At 40.0% G+C, this 21,838-nt stretch overlaps 1 protein-coding gene across 1 annotated transcript; it reads right to left on the bottom strand.

Moving 5' to 3' along the window:
* Nucleotides 1–56: 56 nt before the first annotated feature.
* On the bottom strand, nucleotides 57–16,290 carry LOC110607688. The gene is made up of 5 exons (XM_021746833.1): nucleotides 16,192–16,290; nucleotides 1,352–3,720; nucleotides 1,004–1,279; nucleotides 532–885; nucleotides 57–420 (listed from the first exon to the last, which is right to left on the bottom strand). Exons 1-5 carry the CDS (start codon nucleotides 16,288–16,290, stop codon nucleotides 57–59), a joined length of 3,462 nt encoding a protein of 1,153 aa, XP_021602525.1.
* Nucleotides 16,291–21,838: the final 5,548 nt, after the last annotated feature.

Below are 21,838 nucleotides of genomic sequence, written 5' to 3'. Positions count from 1 at the left end.
TAGTTAATATATTTAATAACTGAAAGTAAAAATAGATATCAATTATTTTATACCTTTTATTCACTATCTACATCTAAGTCATTATTATCATCATCATCATCATCATCGTCCGTTTCTGTTGCTATTATAGTTTCATCTTCATCATTTTCTTCACCATCATCAATTTCAATAACATCCCCAGTTGGATCATTTAATTGTTGTGTTGAATCATCAATTTCAATAACAATGGCAGTGTGTTCCATTTCATCTTGTTGAAATGGTTCTTCATCAGGTTGTGTATTTTCTTGTGTTGGAAGTTGAATCATAGAACGTGCTTTGACTTTTACAGCAGCCCACCATTCAATTTTATCTCGCTTAAGGCTAGGATACGAAGTATATATCACTTGTATTGCTTGTACTCCCAGCACAAAAGGCTCATATCTATTAAAAGATCATTTATGATTTACATCGATAAGTTTATATTTACTATGGATCTTTGTGCCTACATTTGGAGTGGGGTCAAACCAATTGCATTTGAAAAGTACAACTCGCTTGATTGGAAGACCTGGATACTCCAAACGTATAACTTCAAGCAATTGTCCATAGTAATCGCTCTCTTCGTTGCTGTAATTTGACCCCTTAATACACACCCCACTGTTCATAGTTGCTCTACTTGTACAGTATGACTTTGATTGAAACTTATATCCATTCACCATATATCCATTGTATGATGTCACACTTCGTAATGGACCCTTTGCAAGCGATATGATAAACTTGTTGGATATATTACTGCACGAATCATGAGCAAAATTGTTGAACCATATAGCAAATTCACTCTCCAATTTGATGTCAATCTGAGAATCATTGACTAACGGATCATTTGAGCGCAGTTGATCAATGTAAATGCTGGAAAAATCTTAACTTCATTAGAAAAAGTAATTTAAAAAAATAATATATAAATTTCTTATTAACGATAACTTACTCAATGTAGGGTTTCACTTCTGGACAATTTAATAATATGTACATTTGTGCTGCTTTATACTCATCCTCCATAAGGTATCTGGTTGTCCATTTTCCTATTGGTCGACCGGACTGCATGAAAATTGATAGGTTGCCTTCATAATTTTCAGTACTTTCTGAAATGTCAACATTTCTTAGCACTTTTCGATGTCTAGTTTGAACATACGGCTCAAAGTAATGCGCACAAAATGAAGTGGCTTCTTCTACTAGGTATGCATTACAAATTGATCCCTCGACTCTAGCTTTATTTCTGACATTATTCTTAAGTCGTCGCAGATATCTATAAAATATATGACCAACATTAGTAAACATTATTAAATAACTTAATTAAAGTGAAGTTAAAAGAACTTACCGTTCAAAAGGATACATCCACCGATATTGCACTGGACCTGCCAACCATGCTTCATATGCTAGATAGACGGAGAGGTGTTCCATACAATCAAAGAAACTTGGAGGGAAAATACGCTCAAGCTTGCATATGATCAAAGGAATTTCACCATGCAACCGCAACATATCACTCTCACTTATAGCCGTAGATGTTAATTCCCTAAAAAAATTGCTCAACTCTGTTAAGGGTTGCCAAACATTCGAAGGAAGCAACTCACGAAATACAATTGGAATAATCCGCTGCATGAAAACATGACAGTCATGACTCTTCATCCCAAACATCTTCAGCCTCTTCATATCAATACATCGGCCCATATTGGAAACATATCCATCAGGAAACTTGAGATTTTTCAGCCAATCACATAACACCTGCTTACTTTGCTTATCTAGAGTATAACAAGCTTTGGGATATCTCCTAGTGACTTGATCCATTTCCAACTCTGGTCGATCGCAGATCACATTGAGGTCTGCCCTTGACTTAGCATTATCCTTTGTCTTTCCTTCAACACTCATTACAGTGTTGATTATATTTTCAAAAAAATTTTTCTCAATGTGCATTACATCAAGATTGTGTCGAATCAAATTACTTTTCCAATACGGTAAATCCCACAAGATACTTCTTTTTCGCCAACCGCATTGCTTTGATAGACGGGAATTTATTTCAAATGCATCCTCATCTATAACCCTCTTAAACCCCAATTCATTAATCTGTTTCAGTATTTCTTCACCGGAAATAGGTGGTTTAGCTTTCTTAGTAACAGATACATTCTTCCTAAAAGCTGTTTTGTTTCTTCTAAAAGAATGGCTAGGAGGTAAAAATTTGCGATGATTATCAAACCATGATTGCTTACCTCCTCTTGTCAATGTGAATGCATCACTATCTTCCATGCAATAAGGACAAGCAGTCCGTCCTGCAGTGCTCCATCCAGATAACATTGCATAAGCAGGAAAATCACTTATAGTCCACATTAAAGCAGCTCGCAAGTTGAAATTTTCTTTATTGAATGCATCATATGTTTCAACTCCATTCTCCCATAAATCTTTCAACTCAGTTACTAGGGGTTGCAAATACACATCCAACTTATCTTTTGGATTTCTAGGCCCTAGGATAAGTATAGTGAGAAATATATACTCACCTTTCATGCATAACCATGGAGGTAAATTGTACGGTGTCAATATGACAGGCCATGATGAATATTGCTGACCAGATTGTCCAAAGGGTTGAAAACCATCGGTACATAGTCCCAGACGGACATTACGTTTCTCAGCACTGAAATGAGGCCAATTATTATCAAAAGCTTTCCATGCATGCGAATCAGCTGGATGATGCATTAAATCATCATTAGTCCCATGATTGGCATGCCAAGTCATATCCTTAGCTGTAGCATTAGATGCGTACAACCTTTGTAGTCTAGGTGTGATTGGCATGTAATACATTTTACTATAAGCAACTTGGGTTTTACTAGAGCTTTGGCTTTCTTGCAATCGTTTGTACCTCGGATGATCACACACCTTGCACCTGAGCAATTCATTATCCTCACCCCAATAAATCATACAACCATTTAAGCAACTATGAATCTTCTGAATTGGTAATCCCAAGCCTTCAAGCAATTTCTTTGTAGAGTAGAAATTATCAGTAAACAAATTATCAGTAGGTAAAATTTCTTTGATTAATTGGCAAATATTATCAAAACAACGTTCGGACAAATGATGTTCAGATTTGATATTCAATATCCTTGCCACAGCTGACAGTTGTGAATGATTTTCACAACCTGGCCACAATTCCTGATTAGCAGCGGCCAACATGTCATACAATCTCTGAGTAGATTGGTTTGGAGGCTCAGTACTTATTGATGGGGAGAAACTAGGCCCTGCTGCATCTGCAACTAGTTGCTCATAAGCATTAGAGAACTCACCATGTTGATATTCCACATTGCAAGTGTTGTCAGTCGAATCAATATTACTTCTTCTATGGACCGCATTGTAGTTTTGAATTTCGCCATGCAAATACCATACGTAATAGTCTCTAACAAACCCATATTTCATCAGATGAAACCTAACTGTATTCTCATCTTCAAAACTGCGATTTTGGCACTTAAATCGATTACATGGACACCTAATTAGTTCTCCATTCAAACAGTCTGGAAACTGTTTGGCAGCTGATATGAATTCATTTAATCCTTCAAGGAATAAAGGATTTAGTAGACCAACTTTTAGTCTTGCATACATCCAACGTCTATCAGAATGCATATTGTACCTATTGTACCTAGAAAAGAGTTGGTCATAACGGTCAAAACGACTATCAATATTTGCATATTGAATTTCAATCACAATCTAAGTTATTGAAAGATGACTATATCAATTAATTCATCCAACCAAAGAAAATGACTATCAATTTGAAAGTTGACGAAGACAAAGAGAAGCTCCCTTCAACTCAACCAGACTAGGAAAATCTACAATGTCCAATATACCTTGTGTTCATTTGATTAAACTTTTGTCACTCCAAAACCAGAAAAATCTACCAAGTTCAATATACCTTGTGTTCATTTGATTAAACTTTTGTCACTCCAAAACCAGGAAAATCTACCAAGTCCAATATACTTTGAGTTCATTTGACTACACTTCATGTAAATAATCAAGTGAAAATAAAATGTAACTACCATGAAATATTTTTAAATTTAAGGAAGAGGTGACCATAAGTCTTGTTATCATTTTCTGTACTTTTGGCAATTTTTTTAACACATCTATGTATAAATTTATTAATATATTTTATTTTTAAATTAAAATTAAAAAATTGAAAATAAGTTAGTTTTTGAGAAGGAGGACTTACAGGGAAAGACATCCCCAAAAGTATATATTTTATTTTTAAATAAGAAGATAAGTTAGTTTTTGAAAATTAAATAAAATTAATATATTTTATTTTTAAATTTATTAATTATGGAGTAACTTATCATTGTGTTGATTTTTTTTAATTTTAATTTAGCTTTTAGAATTTTTAATGAAAGACATATTGCTCAAAATATCATTCTTGCTCAAAAGACTTATTTTTGAAACAGCTTTAAATAAGAAAATAAGTTAGTTTTTGAAAATTAAATAAAATTAATATATTTTATTTTTAAATTTATCAATTATGGAGTAACTTATCATTGTGTTGATTTTTTAAAATTTTAGTTTAGCTTTTATAATTTTTAATGAAAGACATATTGCTCAAAATATCATTCTTCTATATTTAATTTCAGAAGATCTTAATATTTCCTCCAGTTATGAGTTTTATGGATTTTCTTCAAAAGCTACTGGAATCACACAACAAGAAAACAAGAAGAATTGAAATCACAATCTACTGGAATCATTGAAATCACAACAACTGCAGCATCTCTTCATTCCAGAATGCTACAAGAAGTTGATGGCAGGTTAATAATATTTTATATATTTTCTATAATGTTATTGACTACTAATAAAATTTTCTAATACTCATAAATTTTGCTAATTAATATAATGTTATTGACTACTAATAAAATTTTTTAATAATATTTTACATATTTTCTATCATTTGAAATATTTAGAAAAATTTATTAATAAAAAGTATTTTTCTGACAAAAAGAAAGAATTAAGTGAAAATAACCCTCAAATACAACGTAACTTATTAAGGCTTCTTTATTCAGATTGAGTAGTAGAACTAGGTCCTTCAGCTGTGCATCCAAAATCTGCATAGCTCTTAGGGCCGAGAGGAGTACTTTTTGCTATCTAGTTTTCACACTTATTATTCTCACTGAGGTACAAAAACCAGTTTAAAATTATTCTCCAATAATAGCAATATGTTAATGGCCAAAAGAATCTCACTAAATTCACTATGAGCTTAAAGGTAGGACTTTGTAGTAGATGACTAGTTGGGATTTGCTGAACCACAATTGATTTTCTTTTTTCTGATATTAATACTGTGCTTATTTCTACCAAAAATAGTTGAATTGGCAATTTAGTATATTTTATGAAGTATAGTTTTGCCAATCTTATAGTGGCTAGAAAACAAGCAAGTATATCAATTGAATGAGGTAACAACCACATGACAGTAATTAGGAGTCTGGTTGTACCACAGAGTAGATGAGGATTAGTTCTTACATATTGGCAATATTGAAGTTGACCTTGACAAAGGTGAACAAAAAAAAAGTGAAGTTGCAAGGTGAGCTTTTTGAATTTGAATAATAAAATGGATAGTCGGCTTGAACATGCTCGAAGTTCCAAGGTGAGCTTTGTTTTGTCAAGTGACAGTTCATTGGTTTTAATCTAGATGTCTCCCTGGCTTCACTATCCAACTATGTAGTTGTGACAAATGCTAAATAAATGATGTTTTAGTAATTTAATTATAGTGTTCACAAGAAACAAATGATTTAGAGGGTTATTCTATATGCTCTGTTGAACTTGTAAAATATAGAAGTCTGCAGCTAAGATGTTGCATATTTTAGGCTTTAGCCACTCTATGTAAAATTACCATAGGAGAGATCACATATATTCTTTTCTGGCCATATTATGGAAAAAATACTTACTTTTAATAGTTTTAGTTTTGGTGCAATAGGTCATCTGATAACAGAAAATATCACCTAGGCATGCCACATGAGCACAAGCATTCACAGCTGGATAAAATTCCTTACTATCAATTTCAATAAATAAATTATGATAGCCAGGCAATGTGGCAAGCTTTATCCTTCATATATACTTTTGAGTTCAGCCACTAAGATGGAGTTAGTGCCAAAGGCAACAGTGAAGCCCTTTAGCCACTCTCCTTCTGAGTTTCTGAACATACTATTACCATAAGTAAAATCAAAGTATTTAGATTTCGCAACATCGACATTCAACTTATAGAACTTACAAAAGGACACACCAACATAGACCAATCATAAGAATTGAAACAGCAAACAGCAAGAAAAACAACACATTATAATCACACAAAAAAATTCAACAACTCATTTCAATAATCTCACATTAACATATCAATAAAATTCAACAACCCATTTCAATAATTTACACAAAAAAGAGAGCATTTGAAATCACAATCTCAAAATTAATTCAAACTTGCAGTGACTGGACCAGCGGATGAGGCGAAAATCAGCAGAGGCTTGCTTGAGGACGAGGAGCAGCACCGGACAACAGAAGAACTGGACCAGCGGATGCGCCGATGAGAATTAGATGATGCAGCAACGATGACCAAAGGGAGCAGCGGAGGAGAGAGAAGAACCAACCACTACCAGCGGACGTAGCAGCGGCGTGACTGAGGACGAGGAGCAACACCGAACGGCAGACGGACTAGACTGATGGAAGCAACGACAACGATCAGAGGGAGCGATGGCGAAAATAGAAGAAGCAACTGTAATACCCGGCTAGACTCCGGTATCGGAATTCCTACCGTCCGGTGGAATCTCGGATGTCGGAAGCCTCTAGAAGGGTAAAATCATGTTTTTATAAAATATTTTAATGTATCTTATGGTTTTAAGCAAAAGGAAATTGAGTTTTAAATGAAAAAGACCAAGGAGACATTTCCAGGTTCGGCCGCCGAACGTGGGATGGTTTAGGGGGGCAAGTTAGGCTTCCGAAAGTTTCAAAGATTCGGCCGCCGAACTTGCATGAGTTTTGGAGGCACTTTAGGCTGCCGAAAGGTGGTCTGCCAGCCCCTATATAAGAGCTCCATGGCCGAAACAGGCGAGTTTTCTCTCCATTTTCGGCCACGGTGAGTTCTTGCTCTCCCATGGTTAATTTTAGATGTTTTTCCTTTGATCTTTCATGTTTTAACAAGCTTTATGTTGATTTGAAGATATTTGAATAAAAGAGCGAGTTTTGGAAACTTGGAGACCAAAGAGCGGATTTCTCCCCATCTCCGAGTTGGATCGTCTCTCCTCTCGTTCTACAAGAGGTAAGAGTAGATCCATAGTTCCTTTCATGTTTTAAGTAAGTTTTATGAAGTTTATTAGGGTAGAAATGCTTGTGTAGGTTTATGTGGAGTTTATGGGTTTACTGTGCGTTTATGAACAATGTATGTTGGATATGCATGTTTGATGTGTTGTAGATGGGGTTTAGGATAGTTTGAAGCCCCTAGGAGCTTGTATGCTTGAGTATGCATGTTGTAGAATAGGAAAATGCATGATTGAATGAGTTGTGAGGCGTTTATGCATGTTGAGCTGAGTTTCTGCCCTTTTGGGAAGAACTCAGGTTCGGCAGCTGAAGGCCCTTTTGGCCGCCGAACCTGCCTTTGGTTGCATGTATCGGCTGCCGAACCCTGCCCCCGAAAGTGGACTTTCGGCTCTGGAAGGGAGTTTCAGCCGCCGAAGGTGCCGCCGAACATGCATGAGTTTCGTCTTTGGAGGGAACCTTCGGCCGCCGAAAGTGCCGCCGAAGGTGCATGACTTTCGGCTCTGGAGGGCCTTTCGGCCGCCGAACCTGCCGCCGAAAGTGCCCTGTTCAGCCCTCCTTTGCATGATTTATGTGATTTTTTTAAGGTGTTTTAGGGGGTTTTGAGCAGTATTTTAGAGTCATGTTTATGTTTGTTAGGTCCCTCATTTGAGTCCACCTGTGTAGGTTCGGACCCGAGGAACCGAGGCCCCCAGCAGTGAGTTCAGCTACTTCCGTGTCTGTTAGAGCTTCAGCCAGAGGTGAGTGGAATACCTTATTTTGTTTCAAAGTAAATAAATAAATTCTGAGCATGATACACGCATCATGAATGCCATGAGATATACTAGGGTGTTTGCATTAGAATTCACGAATATGTTGCATTGCATAATATGTTGTTGATGTGGATGAATGTTGGATGATCCTTTAGCCGCACTACGTTATGATATGATGTGATACGGTATGGAAGACCAGTGAGGCCCATTCTACGCCCCTGGCACTATGTAAGAGAAAGACCAATGAGGTCCATTCTACGCCCCTGGCATATTGGATAGTTATGTTATACATGTAATGTAAGAGAAAGACCAGTGAGGCCCAGTCTACGCCCCTGGCACTATTGGAATGAGTAGTGGGCTATTGGTGACAAGTTCATCCTTGATGTGAATTGTTTGTGATATGTTGCATTTCATGAAAGCATGAAATTTAAATTGAATGTTTAATTATTCTGCTCACTGGGCTTTATAGCTCACCCCTCTCCCTTAACCCCCAGGTTTGCAGGTACAGGGTAGACCAGGAGGTCAGCAGAAGTAGAGTCATGTGTATGTAATAGTTAGATGTGGACATTGATATTGATGTAATGTAAAAGTATGATATATAAATGTTATGTAATAATGTTTATGGAAGTTTAGAGTTGTGCTTGACCATAGTATTATGTTAATTCCTTTCTAGTACATGATCTTAATGTTTAATGATGATTATCGAAAACCAAACTTAATGTATGTATGTTACCCCATTGGAGCATTGTTGAGGACTCCAGTGTGGGTTGATGATTATGATTATGTATAATGCATGCACAGGTTGAGTTTGGTGAATGAATGAAAGAAAAGTTTAAAATTTTTATGTATGTTGTTGATCATGTATGGGATTAAACAGGTTCACAGGATGAATGTTTGGCTTGCTACGGGTCCCAGCGGCCTTAAGCCGATCTGGATCCTAGCGCCGGTAGCGGTCCGATTTTCGGGTCGTTACAGATGGGTATCAGAGCCCTAGGTTCATATGGTCGGACCTAGAGTGTTGGGCTCATAGATGTTCTAGAAGGTCAAGCACAATAAGAAAATCATGTCCACTAGGATAGGATGAAGAGTCCTGTCTTGAATGATGATGTGAAATGCCATGATTTTATGCATGTGCATTAATGTTATGCTTTGATATGTGATGTATGTGATGCGGGTTCATGCGTTTGCACATGAACCATTTGATGCTAATGTTGTATGTGATGTATGCTGTTTTTCAGAAAACAGGATGAGAGGAACTCGTCGATCTACACGATTGACTGGAGTACCACCCCAGGACGAGGGCACTGATGCCCGTCCTCCTGCATTGCCTAGGGCAATGTCAAGTAGGTCCAGCAGAGAAAGAGCAGTAAGAGACCCTAGAAGGTCTTTGGATCTGGGTAGAAGCAGATCAGTGAGGGGAACAGTGCAAGGGGATATGTCAGAGGATGTGGGGCATCAGATGGATGTGGATCAGAGGAGGGATGGCAGTCTCGGAGTAAGTATGTCGGAAGAGGGAATGGGAGAGTCCAAGGAGGCACTCAGGCCTCGGGATTTGTTCAGCCACCTTTCTACCCACCCTTTTCACATAATCCCGGGTATTTGATGGGAGGTACATCGGATTACCCTAGTTTTAACTCTTATCACTCTCAGATGCCATATCCACCTTTCTACCCACCGTACCCACAGTACCCTATGTATCCACCCCCACCCTACCATCCAGGTACAGCAAACTCTACCCCAGGGGATGCTACACCTCCTCCACCACCACCAGCACCTACTGTCCCAGAAACCCAAATGCCTAAACCTAGCTCATTTGGGGGGAGCAAGGTCAAGATGACCGATTACATGAAGCTGGGTGCTCCCCAGTTTGAAACCGGTGATGACCCGTTTGTGTACCTTGAGAGGGTCAAGACAATTACAGATGAGATAGGAGCTGATGACAGTAGAGCCATTCAGATGGCTGGGTTCACACTAAAATGCAAGAAGGCCCGAGAGTGGTTTAAGAACTATGTGAACCCGAGGTTGGACAGCCTATCATGGGAGGAGTTTGCAAATGAGTTTGCAGGATGGGCTTTCCCTGACAGTTCAAGAGAATTGAAGATGATTGAGTTCGAGCAGCTGAGGTAGACGGATGAGATGAGTGTGGATGAGTTCACAGACAGGTTTTTGGAGCTGTTGCCGTTTGCCGGGCAAAATCTAGATACAGATCAGAAAAAGTCAAGGAGGTATATCATGAAGCTCCATTCCAGGTATTCCTCCTTGATTCAGTCGGCAGAGGAAGAGGGACAGCCTCTTCTTCAGCGGGTTTCAGGGGTGAGGGCCCGTCAGCTCCAGCATGGATCTTCACCATGACTCAGTAGGAGGCAAACACATCCAACACCGTGGTGTCAGGTAATCTCATCATTGGTTGTTCTGATGTGTATGCATTAATGGACCCCAGTGCATCTCATTCTTTCATTGCTCTGAGAGCCGTCGAGAGGTTGGGTTTGATGGTCTCTGGGTTAGAGTGTCCCCTATGGGTCAGTGGACCCAAGTGTGACCCGTCAGTGGCAGAGTCAGTCTGCCAGTATAGTCCAGTTTTTGTTGAGGGGAGATGCCTTTCTGCCGACCTTGTGGTTCTAGATTTGACAGATTTTGACGTCATTCTAGGGATGGATTGGCTATCTACCCATGGTGCTACCTTGGATTGCAGAGACAAGGTAGTCAAGTTCAGATGTCAGGATGGGTCAGAGGTTGTCTTCAGAGGAGACAGGAGGGGTACACCTAGAGGTTTGATATCAGCCCTATAGGCTCGTAGGCTACTCAGGAGGGGTTGTTAGGGTTTTCTAGCTCATGTGAGAGAGCTGGATAGTCATGTCAGAAAGCCCGCCTCAGTGCCAGTGGTCAGAGAGTTCTTAGATGTTTTCCCAAACGAGCTGCCAGGTTTACCACCTGCTAGGGAGATAGAGTTTGAAATTGAACTGATGCCTGAAACTAGACCGATCTCTATCCCTCCCTACAGGATGGCACCAGCAGAATTGAAAGAGTTAAAAGAGCAGTTGCAAGAGCTGGTAGATAGGGGTTTCATCCGACCGAGTACCTCACCTTGGGGTGCTCCAGTGCTATTTGTAAAAAAGAAGGATGGATCCCTTAGACTTTGTATCGACTACAGGCAGTTGAACAAGGTCACTACCAAGAATAAGTACCCGTTGCCAAGGATCGACGATCTATTCGACCAGCTAGCAGGAGCAGGTTGTTTCTCCAAGATAGATATGAGATCAGGGTACCATCAGTTGAGGATAAGGGAAGAGGATGTACCGAAGACAGCATTCAGGACCAGATATGGGCATTATGAGTTCCTTGTGATGCCGTTCGGGTTAACCAATGCCCCTGCAGCATTCATGGATCTCATAAATAGAGTGTTTAGCCAATACCTAGATCACTTTGTTATTGTCTTCATAGATGATATCTTAGTGTATTCCAGGAATGCAGAGGAGCATGCCCATCATCTGAGGTTAGTTCCGCAGACCTTGAGGGAACATGGCTTGTATGCCAAGTTCTCCAAGTGTGAGTTCTGGCTAAGGAGCATCTCTTTCTTGGGGCATGTGGTGTCAAAAAATGGAATCGAGGTAGACCCCAAGAAAGTGGAAGCTGTAGCTAACTGGCTTAGACCCACTACAGTGACAGAGATCAAGAGTTTCTTGGGTTTGGCAGGTTACTACAGGAGGTTCGTTCAGGACTTCTCTAAGATTGCAGCTCCCATGACCAGATTGACTAAGAAGAACCAGAGGTTCGTGTGGACTGACCAGTGTGAAGAGAGCTTTGAGGAGCTAAAGAAGAGGTTGACTTCAGAACCGGTGTTAGCTCTGCCGACTAGTAATAAGGACTTCACAGTCTTTTGTGATGCGTCCCGTGTGGGACTGGGTTGTGTACTAATGCAGAATGAAAGGGTGATTACTTATGCTTCTAGACAGCTAAAGAAGCATGAGTTGAATTACCCTACACATGACCTAGAGATGGCAGCAGTAATCTTTGCACTCAAGATGTGGAGGCATTACCTCTATGGGGTTAAATGTGAGATCTTCACAGATCATAAGAGCCTGCAGTACATCCTGAGTCAGAGAGAGCTGAATATGAGCAGAGAAGATGGGTAGAATTGCTTAGTGACTATGATTGCAAGATCCAGTACCATCCGGGTAAGGCGAATGTTATGGCAGATGCCTTAAGCCAAAAATCACTTGGCAGTTTGTCCCATATTTCAGCAGAGAGGAGGTGACAGTGCGGTTGTCGAAACCGGTCAAAAATAACCTTCTTGGTTACCTACAATTTACAACTGCAAATAGTGGTGAAGGATCGAATCCACAGAGAATTGATTACCTATTTATTTTTCTCAATCAAGACCAAGAGAACTAATTGAAAACACAATGGAAAGCAAGTAACTAAAAGCTGAATTAAAGTAAAGTGCAATAAAAGTAAAAAGGGAGGGTTTGAGATTGATTTGTCTAACAACTATTGTGAGCAACTAAAACAGCAAGTAATTAAAATAAAAGAAGAAATCAATAAGAGAAAAGTCTAGTTGAAGATATGGATCCACTTTGGTTGTTTTGGTTGATCATTGAAACATGGTTATCTTGATTGATTCAATAGGTTGGTTTATGGGGGTGGAAGACGCTTCTCACCACCATGTCTTTCCTTATGAACAAACTGATTAGGGAACGTCCTCTAACCAATTACTAATCAACAAATTTCCAAGGAACGTCCTTGGGCCAAAGGCATCAAAACAATTGCCAATTGCATGAAGAACAAGAAAGATCCAAACCCTAGCTACTCAAACGCATGAGATGTTGCTAGATCATACAATTTCTTGGGTTTTTACACCAAGTGTTCTATGGACAGAATATTTCCAGCAATTACGGACTAACAAATATCCCAATCCAACAATCAATTAACTTTGCAATCAAGAATCAAGTGGCCAATTTGATCAAAACAACAAAGCAATCTTGGAATCAAAGCGCAATTGCATGAATATTGAATAAATCAAAAGCAAACACTTTATGTTCAAATCTCACAACCTTTTAAACAACCTTAGTTTCAACCAAACTTCAACTAGAAAGAAGGTCGTTGAACCAAAACAGAAAATTAAAGAAAAGAAGAAAGAAGAACCGAAATTGAGGGGAGAAGCCCCTTGGAGTGTGGCTGCCCTTGCTTGGCCGAATTTGGAGAGTTGAATTGTGTCTCTTCTTGTGTTCTTGAGGCCTTTAAATAGGTATTGAGAGGCTTCCCAAGGTTTGGTAGCAATCCATGAGTCTTTTAGAGGCTGTCCAAAGTGCCCTTGGTCCCATATGTGCCTTCTTTGTGCATGGGTTAAGGCAAAAACGTGGAGCATGTTTTGAATTGTAAGTGGGGGCTCTTTGGTCTTTTAATTACTGCCCAAGATCTTCAAGATATTGCCTAAAGAGTTAAGAGGCTGCCCATGCACTAATAAGGAAGGTGGAGCCTCCTTTTGAATTTTTGAATTTTGAATGTGCATGGCATGAAATGGGAAACATGTGATCTTCAAGATTTGGCTTCTTGAATGAGCTGGATCTTGAAATCCAATATCTGAATATGAATCTTGGAGATTTGAATTTCAAAATACTTTCCTTCTTTAGCTCTTCAATTATGGCAACTTGAGATATGGCTTCTTAAATAAGGAAAAGGCAACTTGCTGATTTGAAATTCGAATTTCAAATGGCTTTGGCTGAATGTTCTTTCCTTCTTTGCCACTTTCCTTATTTAGAACTTTCCATATTTAACTTGACTTGATTTCAACTTGGCAGGCTTGCTCTCTTTTGCTCCAAATAAGGCAGTTTTAGGGGTATTTTCTCCAGAATATCCTTTTACACCATTTTTTGCAAAATAATATTAAAAGCACTAAATTAAGCAGAAATCATGTAAATATTCATCAATAATATTAATATAAAATGGACTAAATTATGCTCTATCAAATACCCCCACACTTAAGCTTTTGCTTGTCCTCAAGCAAATAAACATAATCAAATAAGTTTTCTTCCTCTAGATCCTTATTACCACTTAAGCTCATACTCTAGACACTTATTTTGAAGCATTGCAGTGAAGAATATATGCATGAAGATTACTTACCCCCTTTCCTTGTTTCCCTTTGCTTACCATGGTTAGGATTTGTTTTCCTCAATAGAGACATGCACATTAATTTGTTAAGACTTTTTCTAGCTTTTGGATTGACTTGCCCTTACCTTGAAGTACTTTATTCAGGCTTTTGCACTTTAGAACTTGCTTGGAAAGGTCACCAACCTATTTTTGATGTCATGGTTTATATTTTTCAGTTGGTCACCTATCCAAGTGGCTACTAGCCTTGTTCATAGTCTTTTGACCATTGGAACAATTTTTTACTTTGTGCTTTTGAGGTCTTTGCCTTTGCTGAATTTTCTTTCTCTCAATGATTTGGGCAATTCAACACCAATTGCTAAATTAAGTCACATTAAGTTCATTCACACAACTTTAATTTATTCTCAATCAATTGAGGGTCATCAATATATTTTTCACCATGGCAAACTCAAAGATTCAATTCAAAAGGCAATTCTCAAACATGAATATAACCCACTGCAATTGATTCAATATAAGTTTAAAGAGTTATCACATTAATGGGGTCATGGAAAGAAAAACTCATCCAACGTAGTTCATCAGTTTGAGTGGAGCAAAACAAAAAGAAGAAGAAGGTTGTGGTTGTGTGTGTTTTATTGAAAGCAAAAACAAAAAATGAAAAATTTTCACCTAATGCAAGCAAACTAGAGATTAAAGCAAAAATAAACTTAAAAGTAAAAATTCAGATATATGCACCCCCACACTTAAATCATGCATTGTCCTCAATGTATAAAAAACATAAAAGAACAAAGGAAACTGAGTACTTCCCTGGGTGTGGTGTGCATGGTGCGATCCACTTGATCAAGGCTCAAGTAATTGGGGAAGGAAAAAGCGTCCCAACTGTATTGAGCAAAAAGTGTAGCACTCCTTTTGATTTGGTCATAGCCCATCCTATTTTCTCCGTGTACTCATGAAGTAACATGATGAGCTTCTCTCCTTTCAGATGAGGTGTGCCTCTAGCCCTTATGTTTGCATTTTTGAGATGATTGGGCAGAACTTTGAATTCCAATTCATGTTTCTCCATGTGTAGCTGCAAATTGGTACTAAGATCTGGCAAAACAAACTCTACCTTATCCGGAGGTTTGGGAAGGCATTGATCCGCATGCTCCTTTGGTTTTGGCTCTTGGATTTCCACTTGTTCCTTGTGAGCATGGGCTGTTTGCATTGGATCCATGGCTGAATTGGTTTCAGTTTGCTCCTTCTGCACAAGATTGGCTATTTCTCTTTTTATGACCGAAAATAAACTGAACAATAATAAACTTAAAAATGAGATAAAAACTGGAAGTGTTGCAGGACTGTCTTGCGCAAGGCTTTTGGCAGAACTGGATCCAGGGGCCTCCTTTTGCGCAAGGTCTGACTGAAAGGGAGGACTGGAGGAGCTTGACTGTGCTGGAAGTTGAAAGGATGCGATGGAGATGGTTTCAGTCTGCAATGAGAGCTGAGGTGAAGGGTCCGGCGGCCGAAAGATGGTGGAGTTCGGCGGCTGAAAAGTCATGGCTTCAGTTTGCGCAAGTCCTTCCTGAAGTGGTGCAACAGCATTTTCTTCATCCTCCGCTTGGCTGCAGTCTACCTGTTGGATGCAATAGTCAGTTTCTTTCAATTCTGGCTCTTTCTGGCTCTCTTTCCTGCAAAGATCATTGTTTAGCATATCATCTTTTATATCAAAAACATCTTTGTTCAAACAATCAATGATATCCAAATTATCAACAGGCTCTGTTTGATCAGTTTGTTTGGACAAACAGTTTTCTGGTTATGTCTCTTCAGCATCTTGTTCTTGAATTTGCCAACTTTCCTCATCTGTCTCACCAGCTTGAAGCTCTTCCTCTTTTCTTACCATGTCTGCTCTCCATTTGGCAGCTATTCGATCCACTTCTTGTTGGACATTTTGCAAAGTTTCCAACATTTTATAAAGTTTAGTTCTGCGATCTTCAGGTATTGCTTAGGCTTGATAGTTTTTGTAGTAGTTATCCCTTCCATAGTCATAATTTGGTTGGTCTCCCCAACATGGACGTACTTCAAGAGCTTGTTCAGCTTGGTCTATAATAAAACTTCTTGCAGCAGCGATTTGTTCATAAAGTTCCGCAAGGCGAAAAGGTGTACTTGCCTCGTCCATGATTTAATTCAGTGATGGTGACTTACTTGGGTGAGATGATGGGCAGCAGAATGTTGATGAAGTTTGGCGGCTGGAGTAGAGGACTTTCGGCGGCCGAATGTTGGGGTGGTTCGGCGGCCGAAGGTTGGGCAGAATGTCCTTCAGGCGCAGAGGCTTGCTTTCCTAATCTTCTGAGGGTGCGTTCAATTTCTTGATCAAAAGGGCAGAGTGTCCCTGTGTTCAGATCTGGTCATGAAAGAAAAATAAACAAGTGAAATCAATTCCCCGGCAACGGCGCCAATTTTTGACAGTGCGGTTGTCGAAACTGGTAAAAAATAACCTTCTTGGTTACCTACAATTTACAACTGCAGATAGTGGTGAAGGATCGAATCCACAGAGAATTGATTACCTATTTATTTTTCTCAATCAAGACCAAGAGAACTAATTGAAAACACAATGGAAAGCAAGTAACTAAAAGCTGAATTAAAGTAAAGTGCAATAAAAGTAAAAAGGGGGGGGGGTTGAGATTGATTTGTCTAACAACTATTGTGAGCAACTAAAACAGCAAGTAATTAAAATAAAAGAAGAAATCAATATGAGAAAAGTCTAGTTGAAGATATGGATCCACTTTGGTTGTTTTGGTTGATCATTGAAACATGGTTATCTTAATTGATTCAATAGGTTGGTTATGGGGGTGGAAGACCCTTCTCACCACCATGTCTTTCCTTATGAACAAACTGATTAGGGAACGTCCTCTAACCAATTACTAATCAACAAATTGCCAAGGAACGTCCTTGGGCCAAAGGCATCAAAACAATTGCCAATTGCATGAAGAACAAGAAAGATCCAAACCCTAGCTACTCAAACGCATGAGATGTTGCTAGATCATACAATTTCTTGGGTTTTTACACCAAGTGTTCTATGGACAGAATATTTCCAGCAATTACGGACTAACAAATATCCCAATCCAACAATCAATTAACTTTGCAATCAAGAATCAAGTGGCCAATTTGATCAAAACAACAAAGCAATCTTGGAATCAAAGCGCAATTGCATGAATATTGAATAAATCAAAAGCAAACACTTTATGTTCAAATCTCACAACCTTTTAAACAACCTTAGTTTCAACCAAACTTCAACTAGAAAGAAGGTTTCAGCCACTCATGGCTGAACCAAAACAGAAAATTAAAGAAAAGAAGAAAGAAGAACCGAAATTGAGGGGAGAAGCCCCTTGGAGTGTGGCTGCCCTTGCTTGGCCGAATTTGGAGAGTTGAATTGTGTCTCTTCTTGTGTTCTTGAGGCCTTTAAATAGGTGTTGAGAGGCTGCCCAAGGTTTGGTAGCAATCCATGAGTCTTTTAGAGGCTGTCCAAAGTGCCCTTGGTCCCATATGTGCCTTCTTTGTGCATGGGTTAAGGCAAAAACGTGGAGCATGTTTTGAATTGCAAGTGGGGGCTCTTTGGTCTTTTAATTACTGTCCAAGATCTTCAAGATGTTGCCTAAAGAGTTAAGAGGCTGCCCATGCACGAATAAGGAAGGTGGAGCCTCCTTTTGAATTTTTGAATTTTGAATGTGCATGGCATGAAATGGGAAACATGTGATCTTCAAGATTTGGCTTCTTGAATGAGCTGGATCTTGAAATCCAATATCTGAATATGAACCTTGGAGATTTGAATTTCAAAATACTTTCCTTCTTTGGCTCTTCAATTATGGCAACTTGAGATATGGCTTCTTAAATAAGGAAAAGGCAACTTGCTGATTTGAAATTCGAATTTCAAATGGCTTTGGCTGAATGTTCTTTCCTTCTTTGCCACTTTCCTTATTTAGAACTTTCCATATTTAGCTTGACTTGATTTCAACTTGGCAGGCTTGCTCTCTTTTGCTCCAAATAAGGCAGTTTTAGGGGTATTTTCTCCAGAATGTCCTTTTACACCATTTTCTGCAAAATAATATTAAAAGCACTAAATTAAGCAGAAATCATGTAAATATTCATCAATAATATTAATATAAAATGGACTAAATTATTCTCTATCAGGAGGCTAGTGGTGAGGCAGTTCTTCGAGCTCCTGAATGAAGGTCTACAGTTGGAGTTGTCTGGTACAGGTGCTTTGATTGCCCAGATGAGAGTGGCACCCGTGTTTCTGGAGCAGGTGGCTCAGAAACAGCATGAAGACCCAGAGTTAGTGAAGATTGCTAGGACTGTTCAGTCAGGCAAAGATAGTGAGTTCAGATTCAACAGCAAGGGGATCCTCCGCTATGGGAGCAGACTATGTGTACCAGATGATATAGGGCTAAAGGGAGACATTATGAGAGAGGCTCATAATGCCAGATACAGTGTTCACCCTGGAGCCACCAAGATGTATCAAGATCTGAAGATGGTTTATTGGTGGCCAGCTATGAAAAGAGAAGTGGCATAGTTTATGTCAGCCTGCGAAGTGTGTCAGAGGGTGAAGCTGGAACATCAGAAGCCGGCTGGAATGCTTAACCCACTACCTATTCCAGAGTGGAAATGGGAGAATATAGCTATGGACTTCGTGGCGGGGCTACCGGCGGTGTCCAACAGATTGGACTCCATATGGGTGATTGTGGACAGACTCACCAAATCTGCTCACTTCATCCCTGTCAGGAGTGGCTATTGTAATACCCGGCTAGAATCCGGCATCGGAATTCCTGTCGTCCGGTGGAATCTGGGGTGTCGGAATGCTAAAGGAGGGTAGGCTTTATGTTTTACTACGTGTTATGATGTGTGTTAATGTGTTAAAGTCAAATGGACTTAAGTTTTGAGCTGAAATGACCCAAGGCAGATGAGCCAAGTTCGGCCGCCGAAGGTAAGTTCGGCCGCCGAAAGTGCTCAAGGTTCGGCTACCGAAGTGCAAGTTCGGCCCCCGAATGTTGCATGGTTTTGCATGCGATTCGGCAGCCGAAGCTGAGTTGCTCAGCCAGCTCTTGTGCGATCCTTAGTCAGCATTGTGGACAGGTGTTATCACCAGATCATGTCCAGAAGTTGGTCACGTCTCCCATGCTTTATTTGTTCAGTTTGAGCAGCTCATGCACGAGTTAGCTTGTGTTCAAAAGAGTTTGAAAATTTTGAAGCAAAAAGCTAAGTTTGTGAGAGTTTGAGAGTTTGAGGAGTTGGTCCGTTTTCCTTAGTTCAGAGTGTTCATCTTCTTGTTACAGGAGGTAAGTAATGCTCTTGAACTTGGTTAGATGTTTTTTGAAGGTTTTATGGAAGTTAAGGGAGAGAGATGCATGTGTAAGTGAGAAGTAGTGGTTTTGTTGATTTATGCATATGTTGATGTGTTATGTCTGATTTGTTGTTTGGGGTGATTAGATAGTTTTGGACCCCTGTGAACATATACTTATGTATATGAGTGTTGAGGAGTTGATATATGCATGTTTGGAGATGTTGAAGGGAAGGAGGAGCTTGGTTTGCCGTCGGGCTGAGTTCTGGATGAACTCAGGTTCGGCAGCCGAAGGTTCATTCGGCCGCCGAACCTCTTGCATGGTGGCTTTGGCTGCCACAGCTTGCCCCTGAGTGTTTTTGCATGTTCGGCTCTGTTTGGGGACTTCGGCCGCCGAAGGTGCCGCCGAAGGTTAGAGACTTTCGTCTCTGGAATGTGTTTTGGTCCCCGAAACTTGCCCCCGAAAGGGTTCGGCCGCCGAAGCTTGAGATTCGGCCGCCGAAGGTGCTTGAGTTTCGTCTCTGGAAAGGACTTTTGGCCGCCGAACCTGCCGCCGAAAGTGTTCTGTCCAGCTTTCTTTTGCATGCTTTGCATGAGGTTTAGAGTGAGTTTCAGGGGATGCTTGGGGAGTGTCATAGAGGTATTCAGAAGCTTGTTTGGTCCCTCATTTGCGTTCATCTGTATAGGTACAGATCAGAGGAACCAGAGAGAGCAGCAGTGAGTACTGCTCCAGAGTTTTCAGAGCCTGCTCAGTCAGTCAGTCCAGTTAGCCAGAGGTGAGTGGAACTAAACTTAACTCTTTTAATTGACTAATGAAATGTTTTAGCATATCTCATGCATCATGATTATGCCATAGGTTGATTGCATTAGTATCCACGAATATGTTGCATTGCATAGTTAGTTGTTGATGTGGGTAAATGCTGAATGATCCAATAGTCACAGACAGGAAGACCAGGAGCCTTTGACTACGCCCTGGCAGGTATAGTAAAGACCAGGAGCCTTTGACTACGCCCTGGCAGGTATATAGTAAAGTCCAGGAGCCTTTGACTACGCCCTGGCAATGGTAAGTACAGAGGTGTTATATACACATATACATATATGACAGGAAGACCAGGTGCTCGATTCTACGCCCTGGCACAGAGTTACTGGGACTATGTGGTGACAGGTTTACTCTTGATGTGATTTGTCTGTGTTATGACGCATTCCATGCGAGCATGTTTTACTGAGATGTTTTACTGTTCTACTCACTGGGCTATAGAGCTCATCCCACTCCCTTAACCCCAGTTTTGCAGGTTCAGTGTTCAGTGTACAGGGACAGTTCAGCAGCGTACAGAAAGAGTAAAAGAGCTTGTAATAGTATAGCGTGGACATGTAAAGTTTAAAAGAGATGTTATAGTTGTGTATAACGTTAGAGTTGTGCTTGCCTTAGTTGTGTTGTGTTGTAAAGCTTTTATTACATACATGATCTGGATATATGTATATATGTTTTATCACCAGGCTTAACAGGTATGAGTTAACCCATCTAGAGCAAGCTCTAGTCAGGGGTACAGAGTACAGAGTACAGAGTACAGAGTACAGAGTACAGAGTACAGAGATAGTGCATGCACAGGTTAAGCCTTGGTTCAGCAAAGAGTTTTTATTTTCACAGAAAATGTATGATCATGTATGAGTTTTACAGGTACACAGAGAGTATAGCAGGCTTGCTACGGGTTCTGGCGGCCTTAAGCCGACCTGAATCCTAGCGCCGGTGACGGTCCATTTTGGGGTCGTTACAGATTGGTATCAGAGCCCTAGGTTCACATGATCGGACCTATGAGACAGTGTTGGGCTCATAGACAGTGGTCAAGCACAATAGGAAATCATGTCCACTAGGATAGGGTGTTGTGTCCTATCTGTGATATGCCATGAGTTATGCATGTGCCTTATTGTTATGTGTTGTTTATGCGCTAAAGTGCTATGTTATATGTTGTGTTTCCAGAGAGTAAAGATGCGAGGAACTCGTCGATCAGCTCGATTGACTGGAGTCCCACCAGAGAGTGAGAGAACAGCTGCTCGTCCTCCTGCATTGCCAAGGGCAAGGTCTCAGAGATCTAGCAGGGAAGGTATGTCAATAGACCCTAGAAGGTCTGTCGACGAGAGCAGAAGAGGAACAGTGAGGGGAGGAAGATCAGAGGAAAGGAGGGACGCTATGGAGATTGATCAGTCTAGAGATGATAGCATGGGTGTAGGCAGTTTTGAGGAAGGTATGGGAGAGTCACAGGGAGGTGCTCAGACCTCAGGTTTTGGCTATCCAGAGTATCCGATGGGAGGTATGTCGGAGTACTCTAGTTTTGTGCCATATCCTTCTTACATGCCATATATGCCTTATCCTCCGTACTACCCACCATAT

Source organism: Manihot esculenta, chromosome 8, assembly GCF_001659605.2.
Source record: "Manihot esculenta cultivar AM560-2 chromosome 8, M.esculenta_v8, whole genome shotgun sequence".
In the NCBI taxonomy this organism is placed as follows: Eukaryota; Viridiplantae; Streptophyta; class Magnoliopsida; order Malpighiales; family Euphorbiaceae; genus Manihot; species Manihot esculenta.
This window is presented reverse-complemented; position numbering and strand designations above follow the sequence as displayed.

Excerpts from the sequence above, each read along its gene's own strand:
- LOC110607688 (XM_021746833.1), bottom strand. The coding sequence starts at position 16,290 with ATGGACGAGGCAAGTACACCTTTTCGCCTTGCGGAACTTTATGAACAA. Across the intron at positions 1,280-1,351 it reads TGGATGTATCCTTTTGAACG|ATATCTGCGACGACTTAAGA; the intron begins GTAAGTTCTTTT and ends TATATTTTATAG. Across the intron at positions 421-531 it reads TATCCAGGTCTTCCAATCAA|ATATGAGCCTTTTGTGCTGG; the intron begins GCGAGTTGTACT and ends ATCTTTTAATAG.